Source organism: Solea senegalensis, linkage group LG6, assembly GCF_019176455.1.
Source record: "Solea senegalensis isolate Sse05_10M linkage group LG6, IFAPA_SoseM_1, whole genome shotgun sequence".
Taxonomy (NCBI): Eukaryota; Metazoa; Chordata; class Actinopteri; order Pleuronectiformes; family Soleidae; genus Solea; species Solea senegalensis.
In genome coordinates, this window is record NC_058026.1 from 23,976,835 (window position 1) to 23,994,433 (window position 17,599).

Consider the following 17,599-nt stretch of genomic DNA (forward strand, 5'->3'; position numbering starts at 1 on the left):
CCACATCAAAGCAAATGCTGCTTAAAAAAATGGGGGGGGGGATTGGGCTGGGGGTAAAAAAGAAAGACAAAAAGGTTAGGGAATGAGAAGGAGACAGTTATGCAACATTACTGCTGTAATGTTTCCAAAAAAGAAGAAGGAGGTAAGGTTTGGGTCTTTTGACTCTTTCAAAACTCAACTGTGTGAAATAATATAATATAAATACGTAAACAAATAATTGACCTTATGGCCGCCTTATGAAGTAAAACAAAGGACAAACAGCAATTTCTGCATTTTTTTGTAGGATATTAGAAGGGGGTGTACGTACTCAACTGATGTGCATTAACAAGCATTTCATTTATAAAACATGCATTTGAGACCCATTAGCAACATCACAGAAATTATTACGTCAAAGACAATTAAAATTAGCATTTAGGTATAACAATTTCACAATAATGCAAGTGACATACTTTCTGGAACACTATCCTACTTTACATCTAAATGCCAGAGCTCAGAATTGTTATCGCTAAGGTTCATATAAACACACTAAGTCTGTATCATCATAAACACACTACATGGTTTTGCCCTTTAATATAATCTGAGGTGAGATGATGAACATGTGTATGCCTCTTACCACTCTGAATGTCTAGAGCTTGTGGATTGTAGACAGCCAAGGGCCGATTCTGTCGATTCAGTTTCTTGGACTGCCTTGTGGGAGCGGAGAATACTGGGCCAGCAGGTGAAAGAGGGCATGACTCAGGAGCATCTGCAAAGATCTGAATACACAGTGAGAGTGAGTCTCTAACAAGAATAAATGCAGACTCCAGGAGCAGTAGCAGCAGCAGCTGCAGCATGTCCTCGACTGACCTCACTTTTAGTGAACGGGTTTTGAAATTCGCTGGTTTTATGTAGTGGTAGATGAACGGAAAAAGGCCATTTGCAGCCACAGCATGTGCTTCGAGGCAGAGCTGAGCAGCTCATTGATTCGTCCCTAAAAAGTGCATGTGAGGAGATTTTGTTTTCTACCAAAATAAACAAGACCAGCTCCACATGTAATGCAATCGCTTCCCATCCAGAAATCAGCGTCCAACTAGAGGGGACACTTCTCCTCAGAAATTGACCTACTCTCTAAAAGAGTTGAGAGTAAAATAAAGAGAGTTTGTGCAAGGGAAAGGCTGGCCAACTGGCACAGCCTGTTTACACTGGGCCGTGTTTACATAAAAACCTCAGATGTGGAGTTAAAAGAGAATAGGGCTGCAGAGGAGAGGAAGTCTCAGCAGAGAGAACATATCACAGAGGAGGAGGGAGGGAGGGAAGAAAGGAGAGGGAGAGAGAAAGAGAGAGTGGCAGAGTAGGGAGAGAGTGTGAACAGGAGAGGCAGACAGGGGAGGGGGCATGAGAGAGAAAGTTTGCAGGAGACAGGGAGATAGAAAAAGTGAGAAATCTGATATGGCTGAGAGTTTCTGCTCCCTCTTTCTCTCTTTCCCTCCCTCTCGCCTCTCTCTGCAGATGGAGGTGAATGTAAAACAGAGTCTACTGTTGGTATCTAGGGGTATCAACAGTCTGGAGTGGGACTCAGCTGTGAGGAAAGTTAATGCCTGTCTGTCTGTCTGCTCAACTTTTCCCCTCTAACACGTTGTACTTTTCAAAATGCTCTTGCTGCATTCTAACACTACATCCTTTATCACCTGGACGGTGTTGGATACCTCTGGGTAGTCTCAGAGACTAGGAGTATACACATTGCTGCCTGTGTTGTTTGTATACCCAGTAGGTTTTCACTTTTTTCCTCTGTATACTCCGACACCCCATTTTAAATTTGTGAGCTTGGGTGGGGTTATTATTCACAACACACATCATCTTCCATTAATGAAGCTGGGGAAAAAAAATATAATTAAAAGCTCCTGGTTTCATCTGATTCTCTGCAGAGTGCACTGCAGTGCCAAACAGATTAGGACTAATCTCAAACCTTCTCTCTTTTGACACGGAGAATTATCCCCCTTTGAGGTTTGGTGCCGATTTATGACATTGTGGGAGGATTACATGACACCGTGAACTACAGGTTATAACAACTAGTCAAGACCAAAATTAATAGATTTAGGCAGGTATAGAACATGATGAAATGTATATGTTTTTTTTTACAGAATAATCAACCTACTAAAAAATATTTTATGCTAGTATGAGCACTTAGGTCGTCCTCTATTGGCCTGAACCTTAATAAATGGGTGAAAAGTACGCTAGTACTACGTCATTAAACTGAATACTGTGCAAGCATTTAATACAATTTGCATATGTCCAAAGTTAACACAAGTAACCCACCATTGACACATGTTTTATTGCTAGAATATTTGATTTAAGAAACTTCTTGATGAGACAAGATTTAATATGAAGATCTTTTACTCAACCCCATGGTGGGAAATGTGGTACATGTGAATAATATCAAGTCTGAACGGTCTTAACAAGCAGAACAGAAGGGAAGAGTGACAATCCTAACTGAGATTCTGTCTCTGCTCATATGAAATTCTGGTGTCAGGTACAGCACAGAACGAACACTCCTCTGCCAACAGAAAACAATTTTTGGAAAATAAATGAATAATAATAATGATAATAAATAAAAATAATAACAAAGAAAAATTCAAAACAGTGGGAAAGCACACTTTGCCAAAAAAGGGAGACTTAAAATTTAGATCATATGCTCCACTCTACATTTGTTATCCAGACTCATGTAACAAGATGCTACCTAGGGTTGTTTCAACACAACAGTGCAGTGTGCAGCTCACCGTTGTCCTGTCACCTAATTTGTTTTTCAACTGGAGCCATCATTATGCCTTCTGTTACCTAAAGTGTGTAGTAAATGCATGTGGACGGCGAGTGTTCATGTGCATCACAGGCACATGACTAATAGAACGATGAGTTCATTTAAAATGTGGTAATTTAAAGAAAACATAGGTTAGAAATAGAATGTAATACCAAAGAAAAGACAGTTCCTTCTATTTCTACAGATGTTGTGCACATTGGTTTCTTTTCTCAGGGGTTTGAGTGTTACCTTTTCATGGTGTTCAATGAGGATTTCCACCACAATGTTCTGGAACTTGAGATCCATGATGGCAGCGACAGTGTCCTCTTGTGGCCTCATTAATGTGGGGCCAAACACCACGCCCAGGTTGGCCACAGTCATTAGATTCTGTTTGCTATGGGCCGCCACACTGACAAAGATACCAACACACATTGTAAACATTTCACTCACACTAGTTAATAATGCAATACCACTGATAAGAATATGATCCAAGCTACAGGCGGTTATGGATGGCAACAAGTCAGCCTCAGAACAGGTTATGGTTCAATTCCCAACTTCAAACCAAAGTCAAATCAAAGTGGCCTTGGGAGAGACAAGGACACTAAGCTAATCACATGGTAGCTGGTATGCAAATGAAAAATCAAAATATGGAAGATTTTTTTTGTTTCTTTGTTTTTTGTTTCAGGTGAATTTCAAAACAGCATATACACATATAAAGACAGGTCACATTTAAACAAATTATAACTATTATTGCTGACATTTCTTTTTATAAAAGGATATAATTTATTAACACTAACCCATGAAATTACAAAAAAAAGGAATTTGTGATTTTCAAAGGTCTACACTTCTAAGGCTTTTCTTAGATGCCAAGCCCCACTATCAATTGGTCTATATATTAAAAACTGTGAGGTACAAATCTTCGAAATTTTCGAAAAATCGAAATTTCATCAAAATCGGATTATGGCTGACTGCAATTTAAAAATTGCAGGAGGCGCATTTTTTTTTAAAGCCAAAATATGTGTCAAATGGCCATTTTAGATGAAATTGTGTCCTGACCTACACATTAGTCATTTTAAATATGTTATTCTAATGAAAATGAGAATAATTATATACAAATTAACATTGCCTCTCATATCGCAATCGCAATTTCAGTCAAAATCCAAAATCCTTCAGCCCTAGTAAACTGAGGACAGATTATTAAATCATTTTCACATCCATTTTAAAATTGGAACGCCTTTAGTCAATGAAACTTTATATTACGAGGTCAAAAAAGTATAGAAAACATTTATTTGAAGAAAAAGTAAAGAGGACAGGTGAAGGGATTTCACAGTCAAAGCATGATGATATGCGGCGCATCTGTAGAGAGACTGTTTAAATAGCTTCAAAGGGTGCCTTTGAAGACAAAAACATTGGTGACAACTCACATTTATAACATCTCTCAAACCATTTGAGTGTGAGATTCTGGCTTTGCTTCCTTCCCCTGCAGGACATGCACGCACGCCAGCTTCAGAAAAAATATTCAAGTCTCTCCAGTCTGGAGAATTTCACGCTGGATAATCCAAATTCAATTTCAATAGCACTGCCTTTTTACCAGAGCTTGATTCTGCTGTGGGTTTCTATGAAATAAGATCCACCAGACTTTTACTGCCTCGGGGAAGAGGGATTATTTACTTATCTTCAATTTGCTCATATTTAGTTTATAAAAAGCTTGCTGAGGTATGACCTTGTAACGCTAGCTAACAATATTTAAATCTTCTTTTATCTCAAATGGTGTGATGCACAATAGTGTTGATTTAGGGGTGTTTAGAGGGATCTCAAGAGAGGGCTTAATTTGAGTAGGCCATTTCATTTCACTTCACTGGTGGGCTGCAGAACAGGGACATTTCTTCAACAAATTTAAATATATGCCAAAATGACCTAAGAAAAGGCTGCAGAAAATGTTGCACTGCTAGTGGCATCAATTTTCTTACCCAGCACAGCAGTCACTGAATAGATAGAGACGAGATGGAGTGACAGCAGGGAAGGGGGAGTGAAGAGAGTGGGAGTAATGGAGAGAGAGAGAGAAAGCATGTGGAGTGAGAAAGAGGAGACAGACAGGAAGAGTAGAAAGAGAGAACTCAGAGGGAGAGAGGGGGTGGAGATTGGGTGAACTATGACCAAGGCACTACGAAGTCTCACTTGGCCAGATGCTTCATAAGCAGCCCGAGGACTTCTCGATTCTTCTCTGGCAGTTTGTGGACCAGGCAGTGGACGGCTTGGATGCGAGACTCTGGGCTACCACCCTCTGTTTAAATGCAGAAGCAGACATTAACTTTAATTTAATTCGCAGAAGATTTCTCCGTGTTCCTCAGGTGGCAAAGGGGCAATGCAGCAGGGACTGAATGCCATACAACATTAGCATGCAGCAAACTTAAACAGATGATGATACAGTACATAGACTGCTGTTATAAGCAGTGATCAGAGTTAGAGAACTGAACAACCAAAAAGAAAAACTTCACAGTGAAAAGCTCAAACATGAAGGGTTAAACATAACAGGATATGAATTACAGTTCAAGCAATTTTAAAATTAAGAGTTGTAATATTGATATGTGATCTGTAGCCTCCAGAAATTTTGGCAGCAGCGAGACGGCTTTGCATTACAGCCAATACCGTATAAAGGGGTTGTGTTAAATCCCCTAAGATCATCTCTTAAACATTTCCTCACACATGGGCATCTGGCCGCCCACACATAAACACATACACTTATACACAGACACACAAAATATCATTACTATGGGAACGACAAGGATTTAAACATGGAAAAAAAAGCTTCTTATGGATGCTGTCACCCATCAAAAAATATTCACCACTAATCCACTTTTTCCCCCTTGTTATGGGGGCATTGCGAGTGACTGATAAAAATGTCAACCTGATCCAATTATAGCACTTGTTGTAATAAGATTCAAGTTTGGCTGGCTTTGAAAACATTTCATACAAAAATGATGTTCTGTGGGTGAAAATGTAATGTGGCTCCTTCCGCTGTTCAAGGTATCTGGACCATTTGAGGACATGCAAATAACAGCATATTTTTGTCTTTTTCATTTTAATTGCTTATTTGACCACATCTTTTTTTTTATGCACCCAAATAAGTTGCAATTTTGAAAATTCTGTGACGCAGATGTTTCAAAAAAGCATGTGACTTATGTCAGCTGAAAGTCTCTTTGGTCCACTACAAACCAACAACACATATTTAGTGCAAAGTAACACATTTTGGATACTAAGGACATCATCATGATGACACAGCATAAATATTATTTTCAAAGATACTGCTTTAAAGATGTTTTATATATAATATATAATACTTAAGAAAATACAAACCATATAATTCCAGGGCCTCAAGAAGACACATTAATCTGCTCAATACCACACATGCACATGCACTCTGGTGTTTGCTTATGTTCTTTACTCAGATGTGTTGGTATAAACGGTAGCCAAACTTACTCGCAGGGCTGATGAACTCTTTGTAAAGTCCATAGGTCATCAAAGGCTCAGGAAGGCTCCTTAAGAGAGACAGTGTGAGAAAGACAGAAGGGTGGAGTGGGAGATGGATGGAAAGTTGAAGTGAGGGGCGAACAGAAATAGCCAGCTCACTGTTTTATAGGGTCTACACACAGCAATGATTAATGTGGCCAGGCTAGGGTATGGAATTAGATGGTGGACACATTGAGATAACCAAGTTCATCTGAAAGTACTTTCACACTGCAGCTGGCCAGTTTCCAAAAAGTACTAAGCCTGAGAGGAAACTGAGGAGATTGACCCTGCTTTATTCCAGCAAGCCAGGCAGAAGGGAGAAGACAAATTGGTGCGACACCAAACATATTTTAATATAGCATAAGACCATAAAACATGCCTTGTTAGATTAAATAGTGTTAAAAAATAGGACATAGTCCAGTATTACCTGAATTAATATTAAGATCCACTTTGTTTTAAAAGCTGACCACTTGCTGTAAAGTGACGTTATACCTAATGGTAATACTTTGAGGTACATGCAGCAGTGGCCAAATAAACAACACTAGAGAAAAAACTTAATGGGAATTATAGGTTATCATAATTTCTTGATTGTTTTTTTTTTTTTAGTACAACCAATCACAGAATAATAACCAAAGACAATTCAAATGTTTTCTAACTTCATATGTTTACAATACCAAATTGGCATTTCAGTGAAATTGCACCTGCTTCGTGCAGCCAAACTAGATTTTTAATCTTCATTCTCACAATCCATAAACCTGGAGGGAGCTGGTGGAAGTGGAACGGGCACAATTGCATAATTAACTTTATAAATGACAGGGTTGACAATGGGTGAAATATTCCATTCATATTCAAACCAACAACTCCATCATGCTCATCAAGATATGTATACATAAATAATCAATTTACCACCTGGTAATGTCTCAGGTCATAAGAGGTTTTGCAAAGGCATGTGGTAATGCTGAATGACATCAGACAAAGTGTCTTTAAACTAGTGAGGTTATGTCACATGGTTTTACAAGCCTGGTTTTATTTGTTGTGGATTGTGGATTTGTTCTAGACTGTGTTTAGTGATGGCCTTTGTTTCTGTAATTGGTGATCTAGGAAAACGTCTTCCTTTTTCACATGCAACACTTACCCTTACTCCTGATAACCGTCTCATGTTTTAGTTATCCTTCATAAATGACTTGCTTAATGGTTGCTGTGTGGATTTTCCTCATTCATTAGGGTTTCAATAACTAATGGTTAACAATCTATTATGCGTCTTTGCAAGTGTACATCTTTTATCGCTCAGATCCTTACCTCAGATAAAGCTTCAGTGCACTTGTTATTGTCTTAACGTCCCAGTCGTCGCTGGTAGACAGATCCACTTCATTGCTCTTCTCATCTGAATGAATCCCAATCAAAGAACATTTCATTACTACAAAAATGACTGAGGAAGAAACAGAAAGGCACTAAATAAGTGTTCTTTTCACATAAATGGCTAAAGACTGTGTCTGATCTTGTGTGCAGCCTAGAAAGTCCAAATAAGTAATATAAATATGTAACTTGTAATTAGCCATACGAGGATAAAAGCACTGTTACTAGCTGTGGGGTCGTGTGTGGACCCAGTGGATATGAAAGGAAGTTGCAGCGAGCTTCTGTGGATGGTAGCTGCTTCTATACTCATTACAAGTTTAATTAATCCCTTACTACTTCACTGCTTCCACAGGGACTCCAGGACTGTATTGTGATGAAAATTCAGTGGGCTTTAGTCACACCTTAAGTAACCTCTGATGAATTATAGAGTGTAGAGAAACAATGCATGTGAAGATTTTGAAGTCACACACGTCGGGTCTGGGTCACCACACAGACTTTAGCGTCGTGGGAGGTAGACATTCTGTAACTGGGAAATTATTTTTCTTATTTCATGTATAAACTGCAGCCAGGATAGCTGTGTTTCTCTGGCTGATCTGGCCTCTCCTTTATCAACTCTTGAAAGCAAATGTTCTTCTGGTATGTTTGTAGCCAAAGGTGTGGTATCTGCTTTTATTCTGACTTGGTAAGCTCACTGATTTTGGCAGTAGCGCAGATTGTGAAACTGTTAACCACAATGCAGAAGGGAGTTCAAATGTGTAATACTTTTATCTACACTCATCCCTCACAGTGTGGAGGGTAGACTTTAACCCAGTGGTTAAAAGAAGAACTGCAGTTTCAAGATTTCTGACAATAGATTTCAAAATTTAGCATGGACAATTTAACCAACTATTGAAATCACCCCAATTACAATAGGTATTTGGTTTAGAGTAAGTACAAAATATGACCATTCAATCACATATTCAAGTGATTTAGTCACCAGTTAATCGAGTGTCTTTGAATTGTTAAAAGAAGCACTCCCAGAGAAATCCCACTGACAGTAACAGAGACAACATGCAAAGCCAGAACATGTTGCTGTGAGGCAACAGTGCAAACCTCTTTCACTTTCAGACATGTTTTCTAGAATAATTCTTTTATAGGAGGTAGAAATTCCAAAGAAAAGCTTGCAGAAAATAAAAGAAAGATGACTTAGTGAGGGGAAAAAAAGACTCAGTACAGCAGAAACTGTATTTTTGCTTTTGAATCATCATCTTGGTCATTGCTGTCTGGGTTCACTAACCAGGTGAGTGTATGACCCTCAGTCAACTCAGAGACAAGCAGATACTGGGAAATAAAAATTCTGGTCATTTAAGAGACATAACCCTTTGAATATAAGATCTGATCTGTTTTTGGCATCTGGTCAGCGAATGGGCCACTGTGTTTTGATACAAAATCAAATGTTGCACACATTAATTGTGTTTGCTGGCCTTGGAAATTAAAATGTGGAATGTTTCCTGTGGTTCTCATATATCTCACAGCATTCCTCAAATTCACCTCACTCTGCAATTATATCTATAGAACTAAAACCTCTAGTTCAGCAACTGTTATTGTCATACCCCCACCAACACCACATATGTATTCCCTAGTGCAAAAGATAGGTCAGAAGGAAAGTGGAGCTCACTTCTTTTTACAGTCTTCTTCCTGTTATTATATAGTTTGATATTCAATAGGTGATGCTCTTTTTGTTTGTATTGTAAAACGATGGTAAACTCATTCTCCATCACTGTCCTCTCTGATAGGACCCTAGCCATGTTGGTGGGTGAGAGATGAAAAGGAGGAAGAGTGGGAGGATCCAAACTCTTTCTTCAGGGTTTAAAGCTTGCTTCACCCACACACTGTGAACTGTTGTATGCATGAAATGTCTGTGAATATGTGTGTTTTTGTAGTGGAATGACTTCCTCCAACCCTATTTTGTCATTTCAAGGATAAAATGTGAGTTACATTCTGGCCATCTTATTGCAAATATACCAGGTATATAACATATAACAACAGAAGGTAATATGTGTCAGGAGGTGACTCAGCTGGTCGCAAAAAAACACTCTGAACTATGAAAAAGAGAAACATTTGCGTACTTCTTTGCCTGAAGAGTTAATGGTCTCAAAATCTAGTTTCAGGTCTTCTTCAGTGGCACTTTATGGCAAATTTGTGAAATGTTTCCATTTTAGAGGGAAACAAATGATAAAGCACATATCATCCAGTATATGCAGGTGACATCTATGCACCTCCAGTTTCAAAATGGTACCATTCAAATCACAAATCTCATGGCTTCATAATGGAAGTTTGCTTTGCAAACAGAGACTATGTCCTCTTTTTATAAACAGTCTATGGGGGCAACATAATATTACAGAGATAGTATACAGTAGCATGAAAATTGAAATGTGCTGTAGCTCTCAAACAACCTTATATCAAATATATATATATATATATATATATATATATATATATATATATATATATATATATATATATATATATATATATATATATCATAATGTGCGGTAACTGGTAAAACATAGACTCAGTGAGAATGTTCTAAAACTTACCAATCATTAATGAGAGGAGCTTCTGGACCTTGGAGCTCACCCCAACAACTCTATACAAGCCTTGGTCATTAATTCCTAATGAGAAATGAAAGTAATGACTAAACTTTGGTCAAAGCAATTTTGTCATTTAGGTAGCAAAAGGTCGTAGAGTGAAAAAAGCAGCAAACAAATACAAATACAAATAAATAATGAGGAATCATCGTGCAGTTCCACATTTTGACCAGTCACAGTAGAAAAAGCACAGGTATAACTTGTCAAATGAATGATGGCTTAGTTCCATTTAGCTTCACTGTCAAACTGTTTTGAATGCCATGAACTAAAATAAGCCATCATTAATGTTATAACTAACATATGAGGCTGTTCGTACTAAAACATGTCAGATATAGATTATTGTGTACATAAATAACAATGTATGAGGAAAAACATGTAGCCGTCACAAGTATGTTACTGCAATCAAACGGAGTTCAATATAGTGGATTAACTTTTCCATGGATACAAATTAGCTGTTGAGAGGAACAAGAACCAAAACAGATGTTTGACTCAAGAGACTTAAGATAAAATGTGTGGAATAAAGCACATTAAAACAGGAACTTGCTTTACGAAAACTATTCAGTGCATACTGCCTGTGGTACATTGAAATCAACCTTTCTTTTCAATTTTTGTGCATGACTGCCACCTTGTGTACACCTATAAATCCTACACCTAAGTGACCTATTACTATTCACCACTATTCATTTTAGACTTTCCTCATAAGACCAACATTCATTTTTCTCAAGTAAGATCTTTAAGTATTTCTCTGATGCTTACCTCTTGTCTCAATGGCACTGATAGAGTTCTTCACAAAACTCAAACCTACATCATCCAGCTGGGCGTCAACTGCAGGTAGAAGGGGAAAAAAAACTTAATTAGTTCAAATGTGCAAAATAATTGTGGCTAAATGGTATAATGACTTCTTGAAAAAGATATCCTGTGATAGACACAGTCTTGCAAATACGTACTTCCTCTTTCTTTTGAATAAGTTCTCCCGAGGTAGTGTCCAATCTGTTAAAAAAAAAAAACAACTCCTTATAAAATTATAGAGATGAATAAGGTATACTTACTCCATAGTAAACCACAGGTGTAGGGAAGTATAAGAAAGTTAAACAGAATACACTGAGGCTAAATGAATGGACTGTGTTGGAAGATGATGATACAGTAAAGGCAACTGACTCACAGGTTCCTTCCCACCCATGGCCTGCATCCAGAACTTGTGGTCATCCTCTGACAGGGCCTGTACTGTTAGCACCGTTCCTGGCCTGGGAGAAAGCCATACCGTGTTAGTAATAGACAGTGCCTTATGGGTAAGTACAGTAATGCATTGACAATGTAAGTGTCAATATTAAACACCGACAGTGCTTAGCATTCTAAAAAATAAAAACGCTCCTCTGACAAGAACACACACATGTTTGGATTTACAGTTACAGATATGGGCCCTTTAGGTCATCACAGCTGTTTTGTGATCAAGTTACTCATCAGTCAGAATGGGCCATGTGGACTCAAATTTCCATACTAAATCTGGGGTATTGCTTTTCTATTAATACAACAGAAAAGGGGCAAGGCAGCGTCACGTTGTGTGACAAAATGAGATATCGATTACAAGAGGGCACAGCATGGTGTGACAAATCCTCCCTGCTTAGTGTGTGAGGGCAGACCTCCAAGACAAATTCTGATAACCTGCTAATCTGCTATCCAAACAGGAAGAGCAACAAACTGCAAGCATCAAGCAACTTCTGACCATTTTGTTCCATCTAAAAAATAACAATAATAATGATTTGACACACTGTAAATTAATACATCCAACCAGAGACCATTCAGAGACACAATGTGAGGTGATGAAGTACCGGTCAGTTATGTCGAGATCTAGACAGAACCTCCTGTCCAGCGTATCAGTCATTTTGCGGAGACAGGATTTGAGTGTGACAGACTCTGTCTCTCCCTGAAAAAAATGATAAAATAACAAGTACACTTAAATGAACTTAATCAAACTCAAAGTCACAGTAATTAAAAAACTATTTAACGACAACATTAAAAAAACATTCATATAGCACATTGTGGATCTGAAAATGACTGCACTGTGTTCTACAACCACTCACAATCTTCCCGCCAGATCTGTGGTCAAAGGTCACCATGTGCAGGATCTTCTGCTCTTTGACAAATGTGCAGTATCGTTTGACCCAACTTGAACCAAAGGGAGGTGGCCCTAAAAAAATACAAGACACAGATTAGACACAGGAATTTGATAGTAACCGGGTCGAAACAATTACTTTTGCTTATCCAGGGAAAACAAAGGTTTCCCAGGCCTTTTCATTCACAATACTGACTTACAATGTTGGAGAAAGAGTCAAATGCCTGTCGTGAGAATAACACCTCATCAACACTTGCACCTCTTTTTTTATACAAATAAAATAAAATCAATTCCCTGAACACACAGGACACCGTCAATATTGTCACCCCGTCGCTTAATGCTCGTCACTAGAGAGTTTTCTACCGATATCTCGCGGATTTGCCAAGTTTATAACCTGCTAAGCAACCAGTTGAACAGTTATTAGTGAATAATTAGATACAGTAAAGATTCTTTATAAATAGTAAGTGTAAATATTTTACGACAGTGTTTAAATTGGAACTTGAATGTACGCTTATATATAAGATTTTATCTTTAGCTTATTTAACTTGAACTAGAGTTGTTCCTTACTCTTATTTAATCAGGGCAACTTCCTCATTTCACTGCATGTTTCCTCTGCATCTCTGTGCACGTAACAAATAAAAAACGATTGAATCCTTAAATGAGACGATTTCTCCACTGTGCACATTTTTGATATGCCACTGACAACACACGTATATAAATATACAATATTTCAAACTGATTTTATATAAATGTGGGCATATAAATCCCAATTACACATATTAACAGCAGCCACAGTCTACTACAGTGAACTGTGCAGAGTTTGCCATGTCATTTATTTTTGCATCTGCAATGTTCCCTTACTCAACTGTATGTTTTATAAATACATAGTAAGACAAATTTAAACCATACAAAAGGTCTCACGTTTTTCTTGTACATAGAGGTAACCTTCACAACTGATAGGGCTGGTCTGCCTGTATTCTTGGGGTGCTTCCCTGATCCTCTTCATCAGCTCATACACCTCTGACCGTGCACCCTCAAATCGATTCCTTGTCTGGGGGAGAAACAAGGAATAAACACACATTCCAGCAAGTAATTTCCTGATACTCAGTGGTTAAGTAGAATGACCCTCTCAATGAAAGGCATCTGCCAATCACAACTGATGAGCTGCCCTTGAAAACACCACAGTGTCTCCATGAAATCAGGCATATGGTTAGGTTATTCTCTAAAATCTAAATGAAATATTAAAAAAAAAACAAAAAAACACTCATATTTCTTACATTCTGAATATTGATCTGCAGAGCTCTTTTATAATGATCAAAGTCCTTGGCAAGCTCAAAGCCCTGGTGATAAAAAGTGAAGACGGTCTGAAAAAAGGCCAGCATCTAAAGAGATCACAATAGGGACAGAAACAGAAACCAAAAGTTAATGTTCTGAGTCAGATTAAATATAAACTCACATTAAAATGCATGACCACAAAGACTGGAGTCTCTTTAGTCATTCTAAAGTAGGACAGAAACTAAAACCATGTGATACGTCCCACATACAGCCACGTCATAGCTGACATGCCATGAAGGCCGGTCACTCACCGGCTCAACACACTCAAACTTCTTTCTCTCTTGAATCTCCTGCAGTTTGCACACGTAGTCCAGCGACTCCTCCTGAAAGTGCTGCCTCATGTTTTCCACCTGGACGTCTGCCTGAAGAAAATAACACACACCACGATGATTATAGTGACAGAGGGACGCATGGACGCAAAAGAACAACCATCATGATCTTTAGGATACAGTGCAGTTTGGGAAGCCAGAGGTTTTCCTGCCCGTCCCACGTTCATTTACAATATATGACCAAAATAACAACGTCGTCACTGTATGATCCTTAACATATTGAACATCTTTTTTTACTTTGACTCTACATTCAGATAAAGAAAAGATAATTATAAAGAAAAGAAATACACCCATCCATTCACTATAAATAAATAAATACAATAAAGTAAAATTATTGTGGCAATTATTAATTTTTTATTTCATGTTCAAAATCAATTAACATCTATTAATCAAATGTCTTGTTTTGTCCACAAACTCGAATTATTCCAGCCATAAAAAATAAAATAAACCCAATGATGTGTGGCAGAGGAAGGTCCCTCTTCAAATCATTTCTGATTTATTTTTTTTGGTTTTGTAGTTTGAGAAACACTGATCCACATTTTAAATAATGTTCTTCATTTTATGGACAAAACAACTAATCAAGAAAATAATCTGCGGGTTAATTAGTAATGAAAATAATCATTAGTGGCAGCCCTACTAAGCATATAATACATATAATATAACGCTAATATTTTATGCTTTACTGTTTGTTGAGTTAACCAAACAAGTGCTTGCTGTGTTGATGTAGTTCATGACTCGTGCAGCTGTAAACAAACCACTTAGTAAATTTATCAAGGTCTGACTGCAATCTCTGTTGGTACCACAGGCCCTTGTGTCACAAGAGTCACAGAGAACAGAACGAGCAGCCTGCATTCATAATGTCAACAGTTTCAAGTGCCTTTTCTGTACAGTTGATACAACATATGGGTGAGCCTTACATGGAGAGATGGAACAAAGGCCCACGAAACAGAAACAGAAACACTGGATCGTGAAACACCACTATGTTGTCCAAAATGTAAAATTTGCATCTCATGGTACTGCAGCATGGGTTGGACAAAATGCAACCAGGGTCAACCTTGGAAGTACAGTACAAGTGAGCACACATTTCCTTTACAAACAAGCCAGGAAAAAGTGTTGCTGTGAGGCACGTCAGTGGAAACTCACACAGTCCAAGAGGCTTTACAGTGAAACGCTTCCAAATGGCACAAAAGAGAAAGACCAAAACAAGGATTCTTGAACTAAACAAAATATCTATTTTACTTTTTATGCTGTCACAGCTAGCAGCACATATCTGTCAGAGTTCAGAGAAAGATAAATACCTCTTGTAACTGTGGCTCTTTCTTCTTTGCCGACATATTAAGAAGCTTTTCAAGAGAGCTGTAGTATTTCTCCGTCTCTTTCTCATACTTCTTTCTTTCCACCTAAACAATAAGCAGTGGATGGAGTAGAAGAACATAAGTAGAAAATACCAGATTTTCACAGGGACAAAGGAATAAAAGCCACATATTTAGTCCAGTGGATATGCTATTAGTGGGCACATATAAAATATGCAATGTTTTAACAACAACATTACAGTTAACTGCACAGATCAGCTAATAGTTGTACACAACACACCACTTTGAGGAAATAAACCATCATACATTACCCTTGCTGTACCAAGATGGTCTTTCCTGAACTTCTCCAGGGGTTTCATTAAGGTTTCTGTGATGTTTCTCATCTAGGCAGATACAGATGTCATATGATAATTGCTCAATTCAGTGATTCACCCCATAAATATTTTTAAATAAACATCCTCCTGGTCTAATGATATATTGTTGACAGTGTATAGTGGCAGGTATTGAGATTATTTTCCTCTAGAGGTACTACCTTTTTAGCAATGACCTACAAGTGTTTATACACATTATTACATAACTACCTCCTATTAACAATGTCAATGAGTTTTTTTCTTCATGACTCTGGTGTTTATGCTGTGCAGACTTCAGGACATGTCTGTGCCTGCATGCCCAACCTACTATTCCTTACTTTGCACTGTGATGTCATCCCAGTATGCTGAGCAGTATGTTTATCATTATGGTCTGAGTGTAGCACTACAACAATCATCTACCAGTGTCCACTCCCTGAGCTCAGCCACTACAGCGCGATATTACAAGAAAATAGCTGTCTATGAAAAAGTCACAAACACTGTAAAATGCACTGTAAAGTAACATGTTGCATACTATGGTCTATCTCTAATAACACCTAGTGTAACACTTCAAATTAGAACCACTCCTATAAAAATGTTATAAATTCTTAGTCATAGTCTGCTTGTGAATTGTGTGGTTTATAAGTGAGTAAGCTTGAACAACACTGTCAGATGCAAAAGCTAGTTTTGTGGAGGTAATGTGAATGAGTCTGTAGTCGATTATGCAGTCTGTCTCAGTATTACTCAGTAAACTTGGGTGTAGAAATGTGCACATGTGTCTATAGCCACACCCAGGAAGGTGCTGTGACAACGACCCTTAGACAGGCACAAAGGGAGGTAGAGTCCAGACACTATCCATACTAATTCAGCCACTAGGGAACTGGTAGGTGCTGCCTTCTGGATGCTGTGAATGTACTGTACAATGGAGAAAATTATAACTGAATCCCAGGTGAATGATGGAATCAGACATTAATAGATGCAAGCACCAAATATGGGCAGTGATAGGCGTGGGCCGGAAATATGTAAGTTGGGAATAAGCAGAGCACAAGATAGAAACACTTAAAAGATTCAAGTGCAACATGGCAGACACACACACAGTCACAGAGACAGACAAACACAGGTATTTTCCCTGGCTTTCAAGCAGGTTCTGACTGGTTGTTCTCACCATCAGCTCTCTTTGATCTTCTAGGTTTTTAAGGAATTTGGAAAACTCTTGCAAAGACTCATCTGTAAATGAAAAATTAAAGATGTAATAAACCAAATCACTATTATTATGCACACACCATGAATATAATAGTTCCCACCACAAGTGCAAACCAGAAACTCAAACTTCATTTGCTGGCAGGGAAAGCACTATAAATAAACATTTAGTGCATGTCTGTGTGGTGGTAACAAAACGAGTGGTTTGTTTCTATCAGTTAGCAGGCAAACCCACACTTACCAATACATTTCTCATCATCTGTTTTTGCATCGCCGATGTACTCAAAATGAAACTCTCCCAGACACTGGGCAAACTTTCGCTGTGCCATCCCAAGCTCTGAAAGAAAAAATGAAAAGAACAGAAAGATCATTTACAGCAATGCATTTAACAGGATATACTGCATGTTTCATTTCATTCATTTCAACAAAAATAAAGTAGGTCTGATGCACTGCACAATGTTAACCACTGAGCTAACATCCTGTTTGTCAGAGTGTGGTACATCCTGCAGCACATCAAACCTGTCATACAACAGGGCAGGTACTATTCATTAAGATGAGACAGAAAACAAAGCAGCCTATATTTAACAGTCTGTGTGCAAGTCACGGGTTATTCAAATAAAAGAAACACTGTTATGCAAACAATGCATGACGAAAATGCTGTATAGCCATAAAGAAGTGATCATATAGTGGTAA

General features: G+C 38.1%; 1 protein-coding gene across 1 annotated transcript in view; it reads right to left on the bottom strand.

The window, feature by feature from the left end:
• arhgap10 (Rho GTPase activating protein 10) overlaps window positions 1-17,599 on the bottom strand; it is a 41,363-nt gene that overhangs the window by 11,838 nt on the left and 11,926 nt on the right. Inside the window, exons 2-19 of the mRNA XM_044028897.1 lie at window positions 17,148-17,243; window positions 16,872-16,933; window positions 15,671-15,742; window positions 15,345-15,446; window positions 13,969-14,079; window positions 13,660-13,764; window positions 13,304-13,433; window positions 12,351-12,457; window positions 12,099-12,193; window positions 11,432-11,513; window positions 11,217-11,259; window positions 11,026-11,094; window positions 10,219-10,293; window positions 7,583-7,667; window positions 6,254-6,312; window positions 4,952-5,057; window positions 3,023-3,182; window positions 614-755 (exon numbers count right to left, since the gene is read on the bottom strand). Of these exons, the coding sequence (XP_043884832.1) occupies window positions 614-755; window positions 3,023-3,182; window positions 4,952-5,057; window positions 6,254-6,312; window positions 7,583-7,667; window positions 10,219-10,293; window positions 11,026-11,094; window positions 11,217-11,259; window positions 11,432-11,513; window positions 12,099-12,193; window positions 12,351-12,457; window positions 13,304-13,433; window positions 13,660-13,764; window positions 13,969-14,079; window positions 15,345-15,446; window positions 15,671-15,742; window positions 16,872-16,933; window positions 17,148-17,243 (1,701 nt within the window). The remainder of the gene's footprint in view (window positions 1-613; window positions 756-3,022; window positions 3,183-4,951; window positions 5,058-6,253; window positions 6,313-7,582; window positions 7,668-10,218; window positions 10,294-11,025; window positions 11,095-11,216; window positions 11,260-11,431; window positions 11,514-12,098; window positions 12,194-12,350; window positions 12,458-13,303; window positions 13,434-13,659; window positions 13,765-13,968; window positions 14,080-15,344; window positions 15,447-15,670; window positions 15,743-16,871; window positions 16,934-17,147; window positions 17,244-17,599) is intronic.